The sequence below is a fragment of the Penaeus monodon genome, chromosome 22 (genome assembly GCF_015228065.2).
Source record: "Penaeus monodon isolate SGIC_2016 chromosome 22, NSTDA_Pmon_1, whole genome shotgun sequence".
Taxonomy (NCBI): Eukaryota; Metazoa; Arthropoda; class Malacostraca; order Decapoda; family Penaeidae; genus Penaeus; species Penaeus monodon.
This window is the reverse complement of record NC_051407.1, coordinates 28,405,308-28,406,213: the sequence shown is the minus strand read 5'-3', so window position 1 is coordinate 28,406,213 and position 906 is coordinate 28,405,308. Positions and strand designations below refer to the sequence as shown.

At 38.7% G+C, this 906-nt stretch overlaps 1 protein-coding gene across 1 annotated transcript in view; it reads left to right on the top strand.

Moving 5' to 3' along the window:
• The window catches only part of LOC119587082, a 28,291-nt gene that overhangs the window by 9,501 nt on the left and 17,884 nt on the right, over positions 1-906 (top strand). Inside the window, exons 7-8 of the mRNA XM_037935833.1 lie at positions 234-317; positions 678-893. Coding sequence (XP_037791761.1) covers positions 234-317; positions 678-893 — 300 coding nt within the window. The remainder of the gene's footprint in view (positions 1-233; positions 318-677; positions 894-906) is intronic.

Here is a 906-nt window from a genome sequence, read left to right as displayed (position 1 = left end):
ATATATACAATCATGCTCTGCGTGCTATGGTGCTGCCTCGATTGATTGGTGACGGGACCCGGGCCACTATGGATACAGTCCAGGAGGGAGGGCTTTCGTATCAGGAAACTACCTGGCAGCAGTGGGTCAAAAAAAATCTGAGATACGGCTTTTATTAATTACTTTGTTTATAAAAGTTATATTAAATATTTATTGAAATTCTAACACAATTCCAACTTTTTGCATATTCACAGGTAAAATTATTGGAAGCAGAGAATATGGTGTTCAGAGACCGAGAAATGCAAGAGACAATGAATTACACAGAAGGAGAACAGTTGGTAAGCCTAATAAATCTCTCTTTCATTTTGACTGTAGCAAGGATATGTTATTGCTGTTATCAAGACAAATTGCATACCTCCTGCTTCACAATTCCTTCCATGTGATAGGAAAAATATTCCCCATTAGTATTTCCTTGTGTAATATAATGTACCATTTTTTTGTCTATGGCTTGCATTGTTTCTCCATCAATTTAAAAGTTAATTATATTTATGGTTTAGCCTTAGATACAATGTGTCTAAAAAGACCCTCTGGTACACTAGTGAACTAACATAGGGATAACTGCTATATTGTCCATGCCATTTGTTATGACAAGAGAGAAAGAGGCAACAAAATGCCATGATAATTTCTTGACTCTGCAGATCAGGAGTGTTGTGGATCCTCTGCTTGCTGCCTGGACTATCACACTGACTCACAGAAAGCCCCAATTGCAAGAATGGCAAGAAAGAGCAAGGAATGTTGCTGGCCTCGTGGTTAAACTAGTTAGGAATTTGATGCAAGCTTCAGCCAGTGATGATCAGAGCGAACACCAGGCTCAGATCCTGCAGATGTTGCAGTTATTTCATGCCTTTATCAGAGTAAGTCCAATTG